This window comes from Cricetulus griseus, chromosome 5 (assembly GCF_003668045.3).
Source record: "Cricetulus griseus strain 17A/GY chromosome 5, alternate assembly CriGri-PICRH-1.0, whole genome shotgun sequence".
Taxonomy (NCBI): domain Eukaryota; kingdom Metazoa; phylum Chordata; class Mammalia; order Rodentia; family Cricetidae; genus Cricetulus; species Cricetulus griseus.
The window spans coordinates 113756735-113777732 of record NC_048598.1 but is presented as its reverse complement, the minus strand read 5'-3'; the positions used below and the strand labels follow the sequence as shown (position 1 = coordinate 113777732).

At 39.0% G+C, this 20998-nt stretch overlaps 1 protein-coding gene across 12 annotated transcripts in view; it reads right to left on the bottom strand.

The window, feature by feature from the left end:
- Cep128 (centrosomal protein 128) overlaps positions 1-20998 on the bottom strand; it is a 337460-nt gene that overhangs the window by 56725 nt on the left and 259737 nt on the right. For 10 of the 12 annotated variants that reach the window (XM_035445124.1, XM_035445118.1, XM_035445117.1 and 7 more), the window contains 2 exons: positions 18033-18082; positions 5819-5908 (listed from right to left, as the gene is read on the bottom strand). In XM_035445124.1, coding sequence (XP_035301015.1) covers positions 5819-5908; positions 18033-18082 — 140 coding nt within the window. The remainder of the gene's footprint in view (positions 1-5818; positions 5909-18032; positions 18083-20998) is intronic. The other 2 variants (XM_035445120.1, XM_035445123.1) reach the window with 1 other exon arrangement.

Sequence of the window (20998 nt, the reverse complement as noted above, 5' to 3'; positions counted from 1 at the left end):
GCAAACATTTGGCTATGAGGGCACAAGTTAGCATATTAACACCATACATTATGGGAAGCAACCCAAAGCTGACTGCTGAGCAACATAATTTGTTTAACTACATTTTATCGGCAAACTTGGTAGGACTTCTCCTTGCCACCATGATTTTCATAAATCAGTATTCCATGGTGACTAATGGAGTGTCATGTCTGAGTGCTATCACAAATGCCTATGGCACCTCAAATGGTTTCTACTCTGTTGCAACTGGACTTCTTATTCACAGCAAACCTGGAGCATCACCATTCAGGAAACCCTCACTGTCCTGTGAAGACTGAGCAGACAGAAGCCATGGCCTCTTTATATGAACCACTGTGTAAGGAATCAAAATATCTCCAACCCTTACATGGACTTGATGTTTCCCCCATGCCATGCTCTGTGGGCTGATAATATTTAAGGTTACTATATTGCAAGAAAGCACACATAACTGGCTTGAAATAAGCAGATTCATATAATGTCAAAACAGAAGAGCAATTTCCATCTGCTTTAAATTTTATCGCACTTATTGCCAAGATATTCTATTTCATGCTATGTCTGAATTCTATCCATCTGTTTTCATCCTTATCACACTTATGGTAAAGATAATCTGATTTATGATATATGTCTGGATTCTATCTAAATATTTGTGTGACTTGTAAACATGAGCCTAATCTATACAACTATGGATTCAAACAGTCAAATGATACCGTCCGCTGAAAACAAAACATAAAGGCCACAGAACACTACTTCTACCATGGCTTACTAATGCCTACAGTCTAGTTTCTTGTCTACAAGTAGACTTGTCTACAGTCTACTTTCTTCCCAAGTGGTAATGAAATCAGGAATGCTATAGAAAATGAATGCAAAACAAACAAACAAACAAGAGCCAGGAGGATCCTGTGAGGTGGCTTATGGGTAGTGCATGCCAATAAGCCTGATCATCTGAGTTCAATCTCTAGGAAACACAAGGTAGAATGAGACAGTCAATTCCTACGTGTTATCCTTGGACATTTAGGGGGGTGACCCCACTCACCCCAAAATAAGTAAAATGCAAGTGGGATTTTTAAATGAGAAAATAAACTCTATTAACATAAACTCTATTAATACAAGTTGTCAAACAACAACAAGAGCAGCTAATAAGAGTCTAGGCATTGCACCCATTAGTGAGCATGTTCTAAACCACATAGTTGTAAAGTCTCAATTGTAGGACATAAGTAAGACAAAACAACTCCTTATCTTTTAATTAACGTGATTTAAAAACTTATGGATGTAGAGAACCATAACTGACCACAGATGCAACTAATTGCCTTACTAAGACCTTCACTGGTGAGTTAGTGTTCTTTTTTTTATTTTTTTTTGAATTGCCAAAGTTTGTTTCCATAGATTTTACCTTCAAGTGCCAGCTATATGCTCAACAGACTTTAAAATCCTTATTTTTAAGTCTAAACCCTGAAAAGCATAGTAACATTAAAGGGGTAGTTACAGGTTGAAGACTCAGAGAAGGACAACAACCTCCACAGTAATGAAGATACTGTCATGGTAACCAAATTATTTTAGGTGATGGATTAGTGACTTTATATTTACAGTCATAGATTTAAGTATCTGTTGAAAATAATTCTTCTAAGAAAAGTGAACATTGCATATATTTCACTTATACACATAATTTTGTATGGGCTTTTAAGACAATGGCAGGCTCTCCAATAAGATCTAAGGACCTCAAGTTCTTTTACTTCATATCAAAACATCTAAAATAAAATGTAGGGATAGTATGCAAATAAATTATATTAAACAAATCTACTTCTCCTTTAGGAAACATTTCTGGATAACTAACACCAGGAGTGAGGAGGAAAGAAACAATTAAGACTAATGCAGAGGCAAAAATAGTAATCTCTGGGGGAAACATAAGATTAAACAACAAAATCAAAAAAGAAATCAATGGGAAAAGTTCCTTCAGATATTTTGAAGAAACAAAGTTTAAGGAGGATAAAGTCTATTGTGTTATCATTAGGGCTTTTTGGTGATTAGATAATTCATTTTTCTACCATTCTTTAATTATAAGACAAAGTTTAAGAAATATCTGCAGTGGAAACAAATAAGGATTTTAATAGATACAGCATTGCCACAGAGCTGGACAGTTAGTGGCTTAAATGTGCGGGCTAACAGCTATTCCCACACGTGACCATCATAAACAGTTTAGTGAGAATAATGCAGCTAGACATTGGGTTCTAATTTATTCTGGGCTTGACAGGCCATGTAGACAGAGCTATATTTGGGTGGAGGCTTACAGCAAGCATACTGTTAAAATGTATTTTAACTTTTTAGGATGAGGTGAATACTGTGCCGTGAACCATAAATATTCATTTACTGATGGTCACAATGGAGTGTGCATTAGAATTCAGGAATGAAGCAAGGCAAATTCATTAACATCACTGCAGATGGGAAAGGACTGTCGGCCAGGTTGGAAATGAGCATGAAATGGATCACTGGTGTCTGAATGGCAAATCACTAACAGCTCACTTGAATCAGCTGAACCAATCAATTAGACATAGTGAATTAGCTATCACATTTAAGAGATGAATTAGAGGCTTGCAGATTAAAATACTAAGAATTATTTTTGCAGTAGTAAGGACAGTTGGAGAACTCTAGTGCCCACATCACAATCAGGTAGCATTTTCAGAGAAGGGCTTTAAAAGTATCATGAACATAGGAGAAAAATAATACTGGTGTCAAACATAAGATGAATCTGTCTTTTCCAAGTCAAAGCTCTATAAGTAAAATAATTTTGTAATCCTCTTTGGAACAGAGAGATCATGATGGATATATAGTTTTCAAAAAGAAAATCCCACAGTGAGGATTCTCAGCTTCACCCCAACTACCACTACACAGTTCTCCTCTTGCCCTTGTGTCTGCATGTAGACAGCAGGAGTCAATGTTGGGCATATTCCTCAGTCACATTCCACATTAGTTTTTTGAGATACGGTCTCTCACTGAGTCTCAATCATTTGACTAAATAAACTAGCCAGCGCACCTGAAGGATGCTCCTCTCTCGAGCTCCCTATCACTTTGACTATGCTCATATACTAAAATGTCCAATTGTGTAAGAGGGGATGAAAATCAGGTCTGATGCTTGCACAGTAGGCACATTACCAACTGAGCCATTTCACCAGGCCCAATGTCAACTATATCTAGTGGATGGTCATGCTGTACCTGCTATGGCTTTAACAAAGGATGTGTGTATGGAACAAAATGCAAGATAAATATGTATATATATTTACTTTCCTTCTAGGCATTTCCTCATAGCAAATAGTTACATTTAATAGTTAATCATAGTTTAATAACTAAAAAAGTAAAAATAACCTCACATTCTTTCCCAAATATCAAGATAGTACAAAGAAAGGAAGAACAAAGCTTTTATTGATTATCATCAACAAGATAAGCATTTCCTAGAGGGATTTCAAATAAACTCAAATAAAACAAAGGTTAAAAAACACAATCTCAACACAGCAACATCAAAAAATTACAATATAGTATAAATTGGTTCTGAATATACTATACACATGCAATTATTATCTACACATGAAATTGCATGTTCCCTTTCAATAGTCAAACCAAGTTATCCTAGACTGTCTTGAGGATGAAAGGTATTAGAGAAGTCTGCACTGGTGTGCCAATCATCCAATGTTCAATTTGCCCATTAAGAGATACTAAGAGCTTAATGTTAACTCATCACACTTGATACTGTGAGTACATTTGTTATTTCATTAGCTACTTATGTGCTTTTCTCCAAACTAACCTACTTCAGGGTCCAAAACAACAAATCAGAACTAATGAAAGAAACGAAAACAACACAAGTGAAGGTTTTATCTTAAAATCGTGTCACTAAATGACCAAAGAGACTTACCAAAAGAAGCAAGTTCAAAGTGACATGTCAAGTCCTGCCCTAGACATAGTGTCTAATAATACTCTTTGTCTTCTGGCCTGGTGTGGCAAGTGACTGAGATGCAGAGATAATCACAGATTTAAAAGCATATGCAAAGTGTCTCTCCCCCTTTTCCAGTACAGTCTCTCAGGTAGGGTATTACTGTTGCCTGTGATGCCTATGAGCCTGCAGCTGGCTTTCTGTACCTTGTTCTGCTTTGCTTTCATATTAGCACTTAGGTTTGTGTTTTTGCTTATTACCATGTCCTTACTGATCATGACAAGTCAGCTGGCTGTTAGGAGAGGATGGCATTGTAGTCTCACAAGGATGGGATACAATTTTGTAACTACTGTTAAGGGAAATGCAGAAAGGCCTGAATGATGGTTTATGGAATTGGGTGGGTGAACGAAGCTTTGTAGATTTGTCTCTAGATTTCAGACTGGAAAAAAAAAACAGCCAGAAAGGAGTATGTATGTATGTGGGGGGAACAGGGGGTTGCTTCAAAATGCTATAAATGCTTGTACTTAATTCTATGAAATTGGTACTAAAATTAAGTTTCTTCACTATTTCAGAATCAAGAAGCAGAGACTTTTAAAATCAAGGATCATTTCAAGATTGCTCTTTTAAGATACAAAGTAATGGGGTACATAGGTATGTGTCTAAAAAATGTATCTTAAAGAAAAAAATGAAGGTGGAAGGTGGAATTATCGTTCTCCTGGGAGTTCTCAATTCCACACTGAAATGGCTACTAGTGGGAAACAAAGGCATTTTGTTCATTGTGTGGCATCTGGGATACAGCACAAGTGAAAATTATCAGCAGATAAAATATTGCCTATGGTGGTGTAAATGACAGCTGATAGGATTTCTAAGATTGACTATTCCCAGAGAGATATGTAAGAGCAGCAGTTGGGTAGTGGAGGAAGAAAGCCAGCAACTCAGAAATCAACACACCATAGTTTTAGCAAAGATTTACAATTTAAAAAAAAAATAGAGTACAGGTCTCCAGCTGTGAGGTTAGCCACACATTTGCAAAACTGCTCTGAAGCCTGAGCAGGTCATACTGCATGGTGACTATGCCATGGCTTATGAGCAGGGCTGTGTCATGGAGAAATGTGTAAGAAATATAGGGTGGACTTGTATTTTCAGGTAGAAATGGGCTTCTTGGGAGAAAATTATCACAAAAATACCTGTATAAGCATAGGATCCTTTGGCCCAAGCCCCTTCCTCCTGAGCACTGAATTTGTAGCCTTATCCTTACCTGTCCTGTGTGTCAGTTGAATTTTAAATGGCATAGCCACACAGTCCACTTGGTGAGTAAATGGCTCATCTCTGTGCAATTCCAATAATCCGCATCCCAATTTACGCACAGAGTCATTTACTCAACCCTCTGCAGGGAAACCATCAGACAATTACACACAGTTAATTTCCACATTTCTCCTGTGTGTTCCTGTGTGTTACATGACGGAGGGGGCTAGAGCTCAGGGAAATGGAGACTTGAGCTGGAAGTTTTAAAACAATCTATTTGGCTGACTTTATGTTACATTTTTTTCTTCCTATTCGGTTTGACTTTAATTAAAAGTAATGTCTTTTAATAATTACTATTATTAATTGGCATTTCCTAATACACACAGGCAGATATGAAAGAAAGGTGGTTAAAGAATGCAAGATTAACCTCAGATTCCCTGCCCTTAGGCAGCCAATAGGAAGTTATTCTTTATATCTAATGATATAGAGGAAAAACACAAGTGAATGATTTGTTTACATGTCCCCATGGGAAGCATACCTGAAGGCTGGAATATTTTGTATGCCCTAAAATAAAGCAAATGCATTTTTTGGCTATTCAATTTACATATCCTAAATATTCCTATCTATGACATACTTAACTGCTTTATCTTCAAATTGAGTTGCATTCTGAGATTTCACTGCAGACTGACTAGCTTCTTCCCAAGGTGGAAGTTTAAATAGCAGATTCGGCTGTTTAAGAGAGATGTGAGTTACCAAAAAGTTGGAAAGCTCTCTTATCTTAGTTATTGGGATGCTCAAAATAGTATAGCTATAAAAACAACATGAATACAGACCATACTTTCCAACTAATTTTTGAATTTTTGCATTTAGAGAAAAATGATATCATGCACTGTCTTGAAATGGTTCCCCAGATACATCCTTATTCAACTTAAAACCACAAAGTCTAGAGAAATCATCACTTGAAATTCCAAACATTGTCCCCTCCAGGGTGATAAAGAACACAGGGAGTTAGCTTAATGTGCCCAAGTCTTGATTTCACAAAACTGTACTGGAAGAAAGGGATGTTCATTTCCCAAGTCTAACAAGAAAGAGGATGAGTAGAATTATGGCTTTTCAGCAGCCACCCATGGGCAGTCTCATTACCATGCAGGCTACTCAGACTCTCAAGTTTACCATGGATAACAGAACATCCAAGACGCTGAGTGATTTGATTGTACACTAGGAAGGTTTGATTATATGACATTAGACGTTCCTTCCCTCTGTCAAATTACCCTAAATTCTACCAACAGAAATGTTATCTGTTGTAGACGTGAAAGACTTATTTCCTACTTCCCTGTGCCAGTTCATATTGAAAATGGCAAACATTTTTTCCACTAGATGACCATGAAGCTAGTCCAGGAGTCAGGAGAATTGGCCAGATTCAGCCAGCTACCTGTTTTCACAGGACCATGAACTGCAATGGTCTTTATATTTTTATTTGGTTGAACAAAATCAAAGCAGAATAATACTACATAAAACTGCATGAAATCAAAATTTCAGTGTCTTTAAACAAAGCTTTATTGGAACATAGCCTGGTGATTACTTATCCTTGTCTATGACATTTACCATGACACAATGCATAACAGGAGCATAATACATACACAACTGAAGGTATTTAGAATCTAGACCTTTCAATACAGTCTAGTGACTATTGAAAGATACTGGTGCCTGGTAAGAATTACTTTCTGCTTGCTTTGTCAAGTGCACACACACACACACACACAAACACACACACACACACACACACACACACACACACACACACACACACACAGTAGTGAAGAAAAGGAAAAGGAGAAGAAGGAGAAGAGAGGAGAGAATGAGTGCCATAGTATTCTTATCCAACTGTAAAATACTCTTTACAAGTTGGGTATAATAAATACCAATGCTCAGAGTACAAACTATTCTTTGGGCCATTGTTTGTTACCTTTTATCAATTTTTATTTTACATTACCTTCCATTGCCTTGTTTCTTTTCTTCCCCCCTCCTTCATTTCCCCTAATTTATATACTTAATTCAGATAGACCTGTGTTAGACATAACATCAATAAGGAAGGTAATTCTGGTTTTTTTGGTGGTGCTCCCATTTCAAAGGAGATAGCAAATATATAAATAAAGAAGGTGCCTAGGGATTGTGCCTGGGGTATGTATGGGTGGAGGGTTAATGTGCATAGGGTCAGTCCTTGGGAAGAGGCAGGTTCTAAGGAGATGCTTGAAGGGTGGAAATGAGAAAGCCATTGAAAGATCCAAGGAAAAGTAAATTACAGTGAGTGGTTAGCAAGGCAAAGATCCAGAGAGAAGAAAGACTTTCCTTACTTCTAAAGTTTGAGGACAAAAGGGACACAGTGTGTTCAATGGGCTATCTACTGAAACAGTTGCCCACATGAAATAGCAGCACTGGTTTTTCAAGTTTAAGTACCAAAAATTGTATTAACTACTTTTAACATATGTTCTTAGTTTTAATATTTCTCTAAACTCCCCAAAACAGATTTCAATTAATTTTATTTAAAGTCAAAAATGGACTAAAAACATTAGTGTTGGATTTCTTAGCATGCTGAAATGATGGAGCTTAGACTGTAATACAAGTCTACTCAAATCAATTAATGTAATTCATATTCTCTCTGTCTTTATCTCTCTCTCTCTCTCTCTCTCTCTCTCTCTCTCTCTCTCTCTCTCTCTCTCTCTCTCTCTCTCTCTCTCTCTCTCTTCATTGACATAGAATCTTGGTATGTATGCCAAGCTGGACTCAAACTCATAATCCTCCTGTCTCACTCTCCCAAGTTCTATTCTACCCCTTCTTGAAAAAACAAGTTGACCAAATCCTCTTCTTCGTGGCCTAGGAAATGAGGTCATTGGCAGAAACATACTGATAATGATGTTTTGAGAGCAAAGAAGTAATAAATACTTCCTAGTTATCATGGTTATATTGTGTGCAGATTTAGAGATCCACTAGAAAACTCTTCTGAGACCTTCTCTTTGATACCTGAAGCCAGAAGAGCACTCCTGAACCCCACCTTTAATAGCTATCAGATGACAGTGCAACAAAACACATTCTACATCACAATAAACCTTAATGTTCAAATAAAAACTGTTATTTGTACATCTTTTTATATTTATTTCACTACATAATAAAAAAGGAATGAGTTTTTGCTGTATGCGTTTTGAAGTCGGTTCCACTATCAGGCATATACACTCTAACACATGGGTTCAAACTCTCTGGGGGAAACAGGAGAAGGAAAAAGGCACAATCCTACACTGCATTAGCCTAGATACTGTACAGTCACGTGACACTACTAGTGTGCTGGCACCCTGGTTCTTTGAGACGTAGACTGCAGCATGTTCTTTACTGCTGGGGAGCCCACATCCTCCAACTTTACCTGTGTTTCTGGCAATCTATTGGTTCGGTTGTCTCCTAAAAATAATGTCTATTCAACTGGAATGGGTAGTAAAAGCAGAAGATGGTGTGTAGGCAGTGTTTTTTGTTTTTTACATCCTTCCACGAATGAATACTGAGATATTAAAGACACTGCATGTCGTTGACTGACACACTAATATCCTCACACTCTAAAATCAAACAGTAAAATCCGAAGACATTAAATCCAGAAATGATGTAGTACAGACACTTGGGAAAACAAGGGTGCATTACAGCGCTCCTTTTGAAATCCAAAACCATGGATTATGATATGAGGAAATGCTTATTAGCCATTTTTCTAGCTCATTTTAGTTTTATCACTTTTTACACAATTTAAAATTTATGGAAACGTTTGAATGGTGCCTTTAATTTTTGCCAGAATATTTTGAACTTGTTTTCAGACTGAAATTGAAGAAGCCGGAGGAGCGTTTGAATAACAACTTTCTTCAGTCTGTTTATTTAAAACATGATGAATAAGCACAAAGAGAAGGTGCAGAACTGAAAAAAGAAAAATGATCCTTTCTCCTTCCTAGAAGTGTTTGAGGTTTCTGGATTGTTCAGCATCTTGAACCAAGAGCTGTATTCTTGATTGCCTGTTAGTAGCCAAATATATCTAACATTGTCCTCATTCACTGTATTTTTGTAAACTTGAATCTCTTGAGTAGTTTTAAAGTCATAGAAAATCAGTAAGATGCTTCCTTGATGCTAAGTGCAAAAAACCCAAACAAACAAACAAACAAATGAAAAAAACCCCACAAAATTTCCTATAGTAGAATCCCAGTATTTTAACTACCTAGTGTCTGTCAGTCAATCATTCTCATAAAAAATGGAAAAATAATGACAAGAAGAATAAAAAAAAATCCAGGAACCTAAGCAGAGGTGGTGGTAGTAGTCACTGGAAACTGTGCTCCACTGCTCTTAAGATATGTTAATATAGTGCAAAGGAGCCAGCTGAACTTCCATTGGCTTCAGTGTTTTCATCCATCAACCAGAACAGCAGTATCTACATTAGAGGACTGCGTGAGGACTAAATGCCACAGACTTACATAAAGCATAAAGCATAAAGCATAAAGAACTGCTCTATGACTATCAATTCAGAATCTCCCCCAATTCAGAATCCCCCCCTCCCCACACATAGAACATCACTCTTAACACAATCTTTTTGCTACTAGTGTAGTTGGCTTTGTTTTTGAAACAGGTCTCACTCTGTAGTCTAGGCTGGCCTGGAACCTGGGGATAATCCTTTGCCTTGACCTCCTGAGTCTTGGGATTATGATGCCAAGGTCTGATAATAGCCCAATCTTGACAGGAATTAGGAAGTGCCACAGAAATGTTTATTCAACTTAAATATAGCAGGTGTTGAATATCCCACACTCAGAAATCCTCTGCAGAATTTATTCTCATTCTAGAAACTCAAGGTGAGAACCTAGAAGTGACAAATTAGAGTTCTTTTCCCAATGCCCAATTCACATATACAAACTCATGGGAATCATCTCATTGGTCAATGGAAATTTGTTCCAACCATAAAGGTGTTAGTATTAGAAAGGCCTTAGGGATGGGCAGTGGTGGTACAAGCCTTTAATCCCAGCACTCGGGAAGCAGAGGAAGGTGGTTTTCTGTGGGTTCTAGGCCAGCCTGGTCTACAAAGCCAGTTCGAGGACAGCCACGACTGTTACATAGAGAAACCCTGTCTTGAGATAGATAGATGGATGGATGGATGGATGGATGGATGGATGGATGATGGATGGACAATATATTGATTGATTGATTGATTGATTGATAGATAAATGATAGATAGATAGATAGATAGATAGATAGATAGATAGATAGATAGATAGATAATCTTAGGTGATCCTTTCCAAGTTGTCTGCTCATAGCAGTCATTACTTAAATACTGCTTTTCACAACTACCACTGTTATCAGAAGGTGGGAAGCAAAACAGATTAACATGGCTGCCTTCCCAAGTTTTAATCTGGTTTAGGGGTGTCATATGACATGCACAAGCAGTAAATTATTAAGGAGCACAATGCTAAAATGATCATTTAACTCCAGCAATGGAAGCGGAAATGCCCCTAGGTATAAGGTGACAGTTGGCTCTGGAGACTTGTAGACTTTCCTGGACAAACTCAAAACCATGAAGCACCACACCACAAGCTGAGAAGACCTCTCAGGTTTTGGAAGAAAACACAAGCTGCTATTTGCACCAACCCCTGTGCCTCTGGAGCCCACCTCTGAGGTCAGCTGCCAGGGACATGGTGCATGAAGTTTCCTAAACCCACCTTGCCTCTTGTGAGAGCGTTCTATAACATCTGAAAAGGATACCCAGTGACAGTATTTTAGTAAACTTAGAGCTTTTAAAGACTATGCTTCGGCTCACACTTTGCAAACGTGTCCAAATGGTGTCTTTCTTTTAGGAGGCTTTCTTATTGACTGGACTTAAAATTGCCATGTCCTGGGGACTTGTGCTTTTCATACTGGTAAATAAACAGAGCCCAGCGTGCTTTTGTATTTCTTTTATTCTCAAAAGAAAAGAGCCTAGTCAATCAACATCTATGTAGTAGATGATAGAAGGCTTCTCTTGGAGGATTCGATTTTCACGTTTTATCCTGTCATAAATTGGAATTAAAATTAAGTTACAAGTTTCAGGTAAAATAGGGTGATAAAATTTAATGACCACTAAAATGTCAGGTGGAACCCACTTTACTGAGCTTGCTTCCCTGCTCTCTGGAGGCCTCTTGCTGTAGTAAATTGAAGTGTGCAGATCTAATGAGCTGAGACCCAGCTTCACCCCGAGACATGCTGCCAATGTGCATCTCTGCTGAGACCTCATACCAAATGTGAGACCTGGTAAGATTTCACCTCGTGAGAAAACAGTGGTTTTAATGACCTATTAATTTGCCTTCAAAGTGGCAAAGGGTGGCCTGGCCCTCCACTACCACAGCCATCCATGTTTACTGTAGCTGATGCCACTGCTTAGGACAACTCACCCCCACCCCAGTGTCCCTGAACAAACAGACACACAGTCATTTGCCTGAGTTGGACAGGATGCATCCTGGGAAGACTATGTATGAGTGTGTAATGTGATCCTTTCTGGTTTCTAAGTTGATAGAAGCTCCTCTGTAACTCTTAAGAGGAATTCTAGGAACAGACAGGATACCACATGGCTTGCCAGATTAATACAGTTAATCTCAATTTGTCATTTTTTCAAACTGAGAATTCGCATCTCCCAAGAAAAAGAGTATTTCTGGGGTATGAATTGTTCCAATTTGCCTTCATGAGAGGACAGAGTCTACTTCCAGATACATCCTTTTGAAAATAATTTGAAGGCCTCTTAGCAGTTGCCCCAACCTCTTCATTTGTGGACTGAGAGAAAGCAAGAACTTTAGGTATTCTACAGTCTGGTAGACAGGATTGACAGCAGAACCTTGGAAATGACCAAAACAGTCTGTCACAAGTCCAGTTCTTCCCATGGTTGTTTAGTAGTGGGATTGCCAATCTCCTGGGTCCACTGAGATATTAATATACTATCATAGTAGCTTCTGCTAGGGTATTTATTTCTGTGTGTTAGTCACATTTATGGTGGTTTTTCCTGTCCAGTTATTCCAACAATGTGTCGGCCAAGTCTATATTGGTGTTCTCTATTTAAAAACCCTCTAGATCAGTGGTTCTCAACCTGTGAGTCACAAACCTTTTACCTTTTCATTGGGAGAGGGGGTCACCTAAGACCATCAGAAAACAGAGACATTTACATTACAATTCGTAACAGTAGCAAAATTACAGCTATGGAGTAGTAATGAAATAATTTTATTGTTGGGGTCACCACCACATAAGGAACTGTATTAAAGGATCATAGCATTAGGAAGGTTGAGAACCACTGTTCTAGATTAGTATTTGTCAGGCTTGTATAAAAAAAGAAAAGCCTAAAAATTCATTCCTTATTCTATGTTTTCTCTCTTATGACTGTGCTGCCACAGGATGCTCCCAGGTAGCTAGCAAAGTAATGGATGCAAGAAACATTATCTTCTCCTTCCTATTCACTGTAAATGGTTTGCCTAAGTACCACGGACCTGACAAACCAAAAGCTAATCCCTACCCCTCCAACTCTACAATAGTTGGAAAAGCTATCATCATTGGATGCTTCAAACAGAATATTCAAAACTGTTTGTAAAAGCCCTTAAGAAGGAAATTAAATGTTATTATGGGTCACTCAAAAAGAGAATGTCATTAATATTACTTAATATCCTTCAGGACATAGCTCTGAAAAAGGCCTTCTAATGATTTACTTAATAAATAAACAAAACTCCATTTTAAACAAAGGATTAGCTCTTATTTCCAGTGACACTTTCAATGGTATTAAATAATGTGTCCACAAATACTTGCAGCAATATTTGAATTATAGATGTCCCTACAAAAGGCTTCTACTCTCTTCCAAGAAGGTGGAACTGACCCTCATATTCAGACCCCTCTTGTTGTGCCTGTTTTTTTTGTTGTTGTTGTTGTTTGTTTGTTTGTTTTGAGAGGGAGAAAGAAGAATAAGGGAAGAAGGCGGGGGGGGGGGGGCACGGCGTATTGGCGTTCTTAGATGCTACACTCCTAGATGAAGGCACCATGTCTGTACAAGAACACAGTGAGCATGTGTAGAATTCAAAGTCAGTGAGGACTTGCCAGGCAACAAGGCTTTCACGGTTCTCACAAAAGCTTGGAGTGCAGAATTTAGAACTGCCCAGGCTTCTAATTCATAAGATATGTAATGCCACCCCAAAGCCTCATGTTCATCTAAACTTTAACCCATTTCAAATAAAATGGAAAGAAAGATGACTATAAATGAACAAAAAGGGAAGAGCCTAAGAGTTGCTGGGCTCTCTGCTTGTGGCTCTCAGATAACACTCTGAGCTGCTACTTGTGTGAGTGTGTGTTTCCATATGTGTGTTCAGGCACACATGTGGAGGTCAGGGGACCATATCAAGTGTGTTTCCTCAGAAGGCGCCCACCTTTTACTTTTAATTTATTAATTACTTATTGATACAGAGTCTCTCACTTGTCCTGAATTCACCAAGAAAGCTACCTGGGCCTCTGCCTCCCCGGTACTGGGGCACAGCACCAATGTACCAGCTTTTACATGCATTCTATGGCATGTTTCTGACAGAGCCCTGTGACGCTTTTCTTCATCAGCATTGTGGGGTTTGCATAGCAACATAAAGGAAAAACTAGAAGTCTGTGAAAAATGAGTCATGCAGGTTGGTACTTGAAGAAATGAAAATAAAATCAGCCATCACCAGCAAAATATCAAGCCAGGGTATACATTTATTTCAGTAAATTAATGGAAAATGGATTACCTCCGTTGTCAATTTAAATGTTTCTACCAGCATCAAGATTGAAATTGAGATGTTTCCTTCTGTGTATCTCAAACCCACGTGTAAATAGGATTGTGATACTGCACCATACACTGGTAGGGGTTAGGAAGCGTAACACACAATGTTACTGCAGATGAGTATCACAAAGAGAGGAGCCAGGCAATGTGAAGCTCCAGTGAAGCTTCACTGCATTGTAACCATCGAGCTGTCGAACATATATCTCATCGTCTGTGATTCTTTGACAGACCGATAGTATTCTCTACCAGCCATTTTACCCTTTCCTGCCGCCTCTTCCTACACTTGCCATGGTATGCACTTTGTACAGTTAAAGGAGAGTGCTGAGTAGACCAGGGTAGGAAAGGGCAGGGAGTAGGGGGGAAAGAAGGGAGAGAGAAAGCAAGAGGCAGATAGGAAGAAAGAAAGAAAGAAAGAAAGAGAGGGAGGGAGGGAGGGAGGGAGGGAGGGAGGGAGGGAGGGAGGGAGGGAGGAATGAGGGAGGAAGGAATAAGGGAGGGAAGGAAGGAATAAGGGAGGGAAGGAATGAGGGAGGGAAGGAATGAGGGAGGGAAGAAACTGAGTGTCTTTGTTAAAGTCTTTAAATGGGAAATGATGACAGGGTGAGTGTAGTTTTTCTTTGGGTGGGCCTTGAGGAGATGAGTGGGTGCTGTTCATCTGTTTAGTCTATAGAAACTTACCAAGATCTTGCTTTGGCAAGGCCTGTGCCCTGTAGTGAACACTTAGAAAATGAAGTGCATGGGAGTTAAAGCATAGACATGACAGGATTAAGAGGGTAGTCAATTTCAGGTCTGAGGCCAAACGCAGAACTAAAAAGATTCACTCTTCCAGCTGGGAACACGTCCCAGTTCCCCTGGGGCGGACAGGACTTCTCCTGTCTCCCTCGTCCCTTCTGCCTTCTGTCTCTGTGTCTCCTTACCTCTTTTCTCTTTCCTTCCCCCTCTCTCCCCTTCTGATAGAACTTCTCACTTAACAAAAAAAGAACTAAAAAGATTCAGTTATAACAAATATTTATTCTGTTCTCTTATCTGTTTCCCCCCTTGATATGGAAGAAATACAGACACAGTAAGCTGTATGTTCTTTTGAAGGTTTTTACTTTAAGTCTTTGACAACTTAATAGGTTTTTGTCTTTATCTGTGATGTAAATATTGGTACGCCCTGTGATCAAGCCTAGGCTTTCATTTTTTTCTCATTCTCCATATTTCTGTGACTGTTAGGTCACCCAAATGCTGTGGACAGCAGTATCAGTGACATCCAGTTCTTCATGCCCACTTCAGCTCCTTCTGAGTTGCAGACTTACGATCATCACACAAACAAACCCCACTCCTGGGCACTTCAACATATCAATAACTAAAATAATCAGTTTCTGGCACTCGCTAGCAAAATAGCCATCCATGAAGTGACCTCATCATGTAAGCCAAGAGCTTTGCTTAATAAATTTTTACTTCCTAAAGGCTAAACTACTTTTTTATTTTTCTATTTCCTCCCTCCCTCCCTCCCTCCCTTCTCCCCTCCTTCTCTTTTCAATCATAACATATAGTAAGGAGCTTCTACCCCTCCTCATACTGGCTGCTGTCACCCAATGCAAGGTACCATCATCCCTTGCCAAGAGTCTCAAAACTCCTAACTGGAGACACCTCTTTGCATTCAATCTTAATCTGCTCCCAGTTATTTTCAACTTTATTATCATATACATTCAAGACATCAATTCCATCATACTGTTTTTATGTTCTAAACCCTTCACAGGTTTTATATACATCAAATGTATATAAATGTACAAGGTCATTGGGCCTGTGTTTACTCTACACCCATCTGCCTCTCCTCTTTCACACATGACTTTCCATCACAATAAGTTACATGCAGTTTCATAAACCTCAGAGTGTGCTCTTCTGCCACAGCTTCACAGCGCTGAAACTTTTCCCAGATTCCCAAATGTGCCTTGATAAGTCTTACTGCTCATTTAAACACTGGCTTTAGGAAGCCCACTCAGATCATCACCACATGCCAGCTCAACCTATCTGCTTTCAATATATTCATTCCCAGTCATTTGCATCAGCCCAACCTACAACAAATAAGGGCTAGTGTTCTTATTACATGTTGAAACACATTTCCTCTAACAGCATTTTTCAATATTTCTTTGTAAGCACCCTTATAATGGTTTTCCATGAATTCTGATAGTGAAGGCAATAATATATCCATAATATAGACACACGGCTTATCTAACTACCTAGCACCCAGAACTGCCATGTACAATAATATTATCATTCATTCAATATTTGTTCAATAAGTCTTTATAGAAATAGATTAGATTTAAGGACAAAGAAAGCACACCAGTCCTTAGGAAAATAATGTTAAATGCAGACCAACTGTTACATGTAAGTATAAGATTATACATATGTGTAAGATGATAGTAAGTTACTATTCTGGGGCTGGTCTACTCTAAATTAAACACTTTGGGGAGATAGTTCTATGAGGTGGTATCACAGATAAGAAGATGGCACAGCCAAGTTAATTGAGTTGCCCACAGTTATCCAAGCTCTTGACTTCCACTCTTTACTGTCAACACAACAGTTTTGGAAAGCATTTCTTACCATAGAGTTACTGGGTTAAAAACTCAACTTACTTCCTCAAGTGGCCTTTTCTGGATTCTCACCAATGGACTTGATACTGGAGTACAAAAACTTAGAGACACATAACTATCTTCCATGGCTTTTACCTCTATTGTTTAACAGTTAAGACTTCTCCATGATGTGCGTACAAACTCTCGTTATGAGAGACATAAATGATCCATGATACCATTTTAAAAGGCTAGATAGAGCCAATAGATATGCGTACACATGCTATTCTGGGACCAGTGGTAAGTGTAACACAGTGCTTTCTATAATAAGCAATAAGCACCTCTGGCACTAACTTCAGAGGTGAGTAGGGTAGATATATCTTTGATATTTTTCCTGGCCTCATGCTTGTATGTTTTTTACATCTTAATCTAGTGAGCAAATGTATAAAAAAAAAGAAGCACCTTAATCTATACAAAACTATGCACAGCTAACATGTGTCATCCTTACTTCATATCCAGAACTATACAACCTGAGCATTTTCAGTTCAATTATACAGTGGATACATCATCAAATGAAGAAAATCCAACTAAAACCCAGTCCCCCTTGCTTGCTCTGGTTAACCTGACCCAGTCTTCATTTAGCAGAGGCAAACATATTCACCCCTAAAGCACTCACACTAGCTCATTAATTTATCCTCCAGTCCTGCTTTACTGCTTAAGGCCCACAAAGATATCTAAATGCCTCAAGTATTTACAGGGCTTAATCTCCAACATGACATTAAGTGAACTGCTTGTGTCATGTGAGTAGGAGTGATTATGTCTGCTCTAATGAAGACAGACAGGTGGGTTACCCATTGCAAAGTTAGCCCTGTGCAAGAGCAGGAAAGGAGTTCTTCCCTGCTCTCAGATGGAACAGCAGTTGCTTAGACCATGGAATTCTCAATTAGAATTCTAACAGAACCTTTCAACCATAATTTTCCAGTCTGAGAAATGTGCATGCACCCATGGTAAGTTGAGAGTCTATTCAAGATAAACCTGACTTCCAAGGATGTGTTAGCGCTCCTAGTTAACCACAGGTAGGTGGTATTCATTGAGTAAGAATTAGTTTGACTTTGACTTGAAAATACACATTCTATAAATTCATTGACATGAATTTAAAAATTTAAATTCATGAATTTAAAAAGCTTTGCTTTTTGGAAGCATGTTGTCTTCATCTTTGAATGCCAAGGCTCCCATTATAATGCACCAAGGCACACAAGTAGCCTATGAGTTGAGCTGGCCGCCTCTTTAGAACGGTAAGTGCACTCAAAGGCAACTAAGGGAAGCAAATTCAGACTTCAGCTTTAATGTGTCCGTGTGGTCCTTGTCATCATATATGCCGGAGCAGTCTGAATTTGGTAATAAGAACAGATAACAGATCAGAAAACAAATCTTTTTTATCACAGTGATATATGCCCTCTCTGAGAATTGACTTTACCTGTAGAGTCTCCATTTCTTCGTCTTTTCTTTGAGTCTCTTCTAGCAGACCTACAATAAGATAATAAACAAGCATGAAAATGCAATGTAAAAAATGGATTTCTTCTTAAATCAAATGCTTGTTAAGGTATAAGAAACAGTGTAAAAGCAATGACAAACTGTGTGAGCACCCTTAATCCTGTCAACCCTAAGTCCTGGGAGTACTCAGCTTTATAGGGCTTGGAAGAATTATACCAACTCAATTAGAAATAAAACTAACATGCCAATATCAGAAGCATAGAATTGACAAGTAACACGGATTTCCTTTTTAAAAATATTAGGAACAAGCCATTTTCTGTTAAGTCCTCAAGCCAAGTCCTACCCCAAAAGTCAATTTTTATAACCAAGTTAAAACACCCTGAAATAACAAGTGCTGTTAATGGAAGCAGAACACCACACCAACTGTAAAGTTACATTATTATTAATTATCATTTTATACTGAGAGATTGGGGTGTGTTACAGGTATATCTGACCAGGAGCTTGGCACAGTCTTCAAGGAATGAATGGTAGAAGGGAAAACACTCAACTGAAGAAAGCAATGCACCTCATTGCATGAATACAGCCACAATCTCCCCGGACATCAATTTATGCACTTGCTATAAAGGAAAATATATTTGGCAAGCAGAACTTTCTGCCTCCAGGTATACCACTGCGTGTTACAATCTTAGTAGATTTCACAAACTGAAAGAAAGCTGGGCTGAGTCAGAACTTGTATAGAATTGGCAAGAATCACCTTTAGCAGTGCACATTAGAAACAGCATTGGCACTACACCGTGACTAGTTTACTTTACCAAATGCCGTGCTGCATAAAAGTAAAATACAACTGGAAGGGATCCACCATACATATCAGAGGGGCAGATACCAATGTATAAAAAGGCACTAAACTAGATATAGCAGGAAGAAGTAATACAAAGGGAATAAAGCAACACTGGTGCATGTCATACCAGGCAGGTGTTGCCCTGGAACTGGAGGAGAACAGGTGGGTGATAATGGATGGCAATGACCCTTTGAGACTGTGCACTAGGATGGCTACAGAGGTAGAAGGCAATCCTCATAAGATGCACGGTTGCACTGGAGAGTCACAAGCTGCTTCTGTTCCATAGTCTTTAAAGGATCTAACTTTAACTCCAAAAGGCTCCCATAATTAAAAGTGAATCAAAGAGAGGCAGCACAGGGCTATTTGGGGGGCGGGGGGGATTTTGAAGTAGATTTTCATTGACATTTTGGTTTCTTAGCAACAAGTTATGAAGACAAACTTGGGGTGTACTAGATCAGCCAGTGTCCTCAGCTACTGTGCCTCCCACTTTGCTGTTGCGTTGGGATCTACTTCCTGCATCTAGACTAGACTTTTGACCTGATTCCACATGAAAACGTCTGTCACAGGTTTTTGCACATTTGTACTTTCCACATGGACCTGTCATTACCATGTGAACCAGCCCCAGACAACCTGCTAATGACAAGAGACATATGGCCCCGGATACTTTCTATGCGTGCCATCCCAAAGGCTGCTCCAGCGGGCAGCCAGTAAATGCCCAGAAGCAGAGCTGACTGGCTGATGTAAAGGTGACTTCAGGTGACCCAGACTGATGTCCAACTGAGAGCACACAAACCTCCCAGCTGAGCCAGTCCAAATCAGAGAATCATGGACTTAAGGATGGGATTAGGAACCTGTTTTGCTGATGCCAAACTACTGATCATGGCAGAGAAGCAATAGTACTCTGCTGCCAAAGCCTCCCACAATAAAGGGAATCAATGATAAAGCAGCAAAGCACAGCTTTAGGGTATATTTGGGAGAAACTTTTCATTGGCATTTCATGTTTCTTAGCAACAAGGCACAGAAACAAACTAGTAATGAATCCAAGCCAAAGAGGTGAAGGAACACAATACTGTCCCCACTGAGTGTGGCTAGTGCCCCTTGACACCAAGAGTAATTTCATTGTTTGTTCTCACAATAAATACATGAAGTCATGCTTGTTCTCACAATGAACACAGGAAATCATAGCTAACTTAGTATTAAAGCCAAATCTAGAGTCTGGATCTCCTGACATATAACCTATCTAATATAGCATGCATTCACCTGAACCACTAAGTACTTAGTTATACTCTCTCTCTCTCTCTCTCTCTCTCTCTCTCTCTCTCTCTCTCTCTCTCTCTCTCTCTCTCTCCTCACACACACACACACACACACACACACACACACACACACACACACACACACAGTAGAATACTATTTTAACTAGGCAATGATGTCCTACATTTGTTTATCCTTAGAAATATTACTTTAACTATGTAAAGATGTGTTAGACACTTATTTCTGCTGCTTTGTTAACAATGTAAATATGTGTTACGCTTGTTAATGCTGCACACATTTAACTAAGTACAGATGTGTTGCATCTGTTTCACCTTGCCTACCAAAAGTACCTGATTGATGTAATAAAGAGCTGAACAGCCAATAGCTAGGCAGAAGAGGGACAGACAAGACAGGCAGGCAGAGAGAATAAATAGAAGGAATCTAGGCTCAAAAATGGAGGAATGAGAGAAGAAGGAGGGGAGATCAAGGGAGATGCCTAGGGACAGAAGCTAGGCAGCTGCCCGTCAGGTAGAAAGGAGAAGCAGTGAATGTAAGATATATGGAAGTAATAAAGGTAGGAAGTCCTGAGGCAAATGGTAGCTAAAGAGAAACAGGTTGTTCTAAGTTAAAGAGAGATAGCCAGAAATAAGCCTAAAGTAGGCTGAGTATTCAAAACTAATGTTTCTATGTCATGATTTGGGAGCTGGTTGGTGTCCAAAAAGAAAAAGCTGGCCGTGTGTGTGTGTGTGTGTGTGTGTGTGTGTGTGTGTGTGTGTGTGTGTGTGTGTGTGTGTGTATTCTTGACTGTTCTGAACTTTCTCTGTAGACCAGACTAACCTCAAACTCATGGAGATCCT